Here is a 3,230-nt window from a genome sequence, read left to right as displayed (position 1 = left end):
CGCCGCCTTAAAGGGGCCGCGGCGCCATCCCCGCAGCAGCACCGTGTGTTCGGGCAGCGCTCACCGCCGGGCGCTCCGCCAGGGCCCCGCCGGCTCCTCCAGGACAACCGCCGGGCACGGAGCGAGCACATCACTTTGCAGAGAATTTACGCCTCACGGCAAAACTGTGCTCGGGGAGTGGCGGAGTCCGCCGCTGGAGCTCCTGTCGCAGGCCAGCTCGGGGGAGAAGCGCCGGGCGGCATCAGGGGCTGCGGCCGGCCGGAGCGACTCCGCAGAGCGTTTAAGGCAGCCTCAGAAGGGCACGACCGGCCCAGCGTTCCTCCGGGAAATCACGGCTACAGGCCTCCCTACTTGCATTATTTTCGCTTCAAGTCGTTTAACAAAAACAGCCCTGAAACTCGATTCAAAACTGAGAAATCAAATGAATTTCGAAAATGCAGGAAAGCTTATTTTCCTATTCTAACATTTAAGTAAATGATATATAGGAGGACTTGCCCTACAAGCTTAAATGCATGCTGGACGTTAAAAACAAAAGCAAAATAATTAATTTCTCTGTAATATATCCAACGCACTAACTTTGGTTTTATTTTCATTTTAAAAACAACTACTCAAAAAACTATCATTTCCGTGTCTTAAACAAGTTTCTCTCCCAGCCACCACTTTCCACTAGCCAGCTGCTCTCCCTTCCCCATACTTTGAAAGACATTGTCCTACACCATCACGGTAATTTCCAAAATGAAGCCTAAAAAACAACAGAAGTGAGAACAATGTCACTATACTGTCATTATTTCCATGTTCCCACAACCATCCTTGTGTTACTAACCAGAAAAAAAGAATACAACTGTAACCCCAACAGACTGTGTCAGATGCTGATGTGGATGCCTTCTCCCACACTTCTCTATAGGAGAGGGGTTTTCCTCAGTGCAGCACTCAAAGATTTTGGTGAAATATAGGAGAAAGATACACGCATGTAATACTTGTATAAAACTGGGATTCTGGATTATACTGGGAGCAAATCAGTTCTCAGCTAAAATAGTAATTGCACACATTTATTATTCATTATTCTCATAATTATTCATTACATAAGGATTCATTCTGTACATAACCTGGATCATGGAAAGAAAATTACTTTGGTTGGTTACTGACAAAAATAAAACCTTACTGAAATGCTTGACTTGTGTTTGCTTTGTCTCAGGTTACCTGCCAGACGGTGGACTTTGGAACACAGCTGAGTATCATTTACTTATGTAACTATTAATATCTGTAACATTTGATAAAATCTGCTCCAACTTGCATTTCTGTTGCCATTCCTTCCTATTAAAAGCAACATATTCAAGTCAACTGTGATGCCAGATGAATAGCCACTTTATACCTAGTAAATGAGTATATGAAGGTTATAGCAACTGGATGTAATTTCCTGTACAGAAAATTATACCGATGTTAATTCCTGTGTGAAGCAAACAATAAGATCAGCTAAAATGGGAGAAGTCTAACATTTTGCCCAGCAGACCACTAAGGAAGAGTACGTCTCCTTCAGCTACATTAGTTATGTATTAGAGTTGTGGCTGTTTCAGTAACTTTCTGTTGAACAGTTCATCCATGGGCTTCTAAAAAGTTTTAAAGTTCTTTCTTTTGAATAAAATAAACAAGAAATAACTCATTAGACATTTCTTCTGGTTTAGGAATTCATCTACAGATGCTAGCATATGTCTAAACACAGTTAACTTAGTTTTTATCTACTGCAATGAGAATTCTGTAACTTGCTCACAGGTCTTGATCTAAGTCTTTACATTGCCTCAGTCTTCAGTAGTGCAGAGTTCAAACACTAAGACAGCTCATAATTAAACAAAAATACACACCATCACAGTTCTCAACAAACTATTAATTTTAATTCCAAGTAGCTAATATACCCTCAATTAGCCACCTGGATTAAAATTACTAACAATTAAATCATGCAAATAAGTTGGACCATTTTTCTCATGCTAACACTTTTGTCTCTGTCCCTCTGATCCATAAAGCATATTTTGTCATCTGTTTATAATACAAATCTGAGCACCGTGTCGAAACATTGGGAGTGGGAAAAAGACATGGGAAAAAAGGGGAATACATGCACAATCGTGCACTTTTAGCTTTAGGTGAGCGCCCTCTTGTGATAAAGAACAAGATGAATAGCTGCTCTATTTGTAAAGTAACAGCAACATGACACATCATAACAGTCCAGATGCAGCGTGACTACGGTGACTAAGAAGCTGGACAATTCAACTTGCTAAGCTCTTTTCCGTTCAAAAAGACTAAGAAACGGTATTAATTATAGTCTGACCCAACAATTCAAACAGGTGTGTAAGATTACTCTGTCAGAATACCTGAAAGATCCTAATCAGGCTAAATAAAACTACAGCAGGACGATCGCTATGTACTTTTCACATGTTAATTAGCCGTCTGAGCTTAGAACTAAAACAGAAGAATCAAATAAAGCTTCCTAAACAAATTCAGTTGACCAGGTACAGGCTGGTTAAAACTAATCATTGGAACAAGCACACTGTGTACTGAACACACCTCTTCAATTCCTGCACCCTCACTGCTGGTTATTTTAGGAAGACAAGAGGCAATCTGCCAGCCCCCAATGCTGCCCGAGGGCAGAGGCCAGCAGCGGCAGCTGGACACTCAAGTGCCCTGAGGTGCCCCTGTGCTCCAGGTAAATTTTCACCTGCTTAGGCTTCACTGGCAGTTGCTAGTAAAGCTGTAATGCCTGTCCCAGATTTCCTACTGGCATAACCATCTTTTACCAAACAATGTAAAAAAAATTAAAGCAAATTAGCTCTCCTAGTAACATCTTTCTTCTAATGCAATCTTTGCATTGCCTTCACAGCCCTGGCAAACAGGCAGGGCTGCAGTTGCATCGGGTAAGTAGATTGTCGTTATTGGCTGTGGACGTTCACACCACCGCCTTCGCTCACAGAAACGTTGTGAGGAGCAGAAAAGGCTCGTACCCCGACAGGAGCCTTAAAGGCAGTTATGTGGCTGTTCTCAGCAGCCTAGTACTAAACTTGGAGGAGGGGAGAAGGAAAAAAACAACCCACGGACAGGTTCTTCAGAATCAAGAAACGTCGCTTCTGGCGGGCCGCACCGCCTCACGCCGCCGCCTGCGGGAGCCCACGCTGCCCGCGGAGCGCCCACCTCCAGCGCGGATATGGAGACGCCGCCACCAGGGCGGCTCCGGGCACAGCCCG

At 43.5% G+C, this 3,230-nt stretch overlaps 1 protein-coding gene across 1 annotated transcript in view; it reads right to left on the bottom strand.

The window, feature by feature from the left end:
• The window catches only part of ZCCHC4 (zinc finger CCHC-type containing 4), a 36,426-nt gene that overhangs the window by 32,637 nt on the left and 559 nt on the right, over window positions 1–3,230 (bottom strand). The window contains exons 2-3 of the mRNA XM_026846944.1: window positions 3,199–3,214; window positions 3,118–3,143 (exon numbers count right to left, since the gene is read on the bottom strand). Of these exons, the coding sequence (XP_026702745.1) occupies window positions 3,118–3,143; window positions 3,199–3,214 (42 nt within the window). The remainder of the gene's footprint in view (window positions 1–3,117; window positions 3,144–3,198; window positions 3,215–3,230) is intronic.

The sequence above is a fragment of the Athene cunicularia genome (genome assembly GCF_003259725.1).
Source record: "Athene cunicularia isolate RWA chromosome 4 unlocalized genomic scaffold, athCun1 chr4_part1, whole genome shotgun sequence".
Taxonomy (NCBI): Eukaryota; Metazoa; Chordata; class Aves; order Strigiformes; family Strigidae; genus Athene; species Athene cunicularia.
The sequence above is the reverse complement of the archived record's forward strand: the minus strand, read 5'-3'. Positions and strand labels throughout refer to the sequence as shown.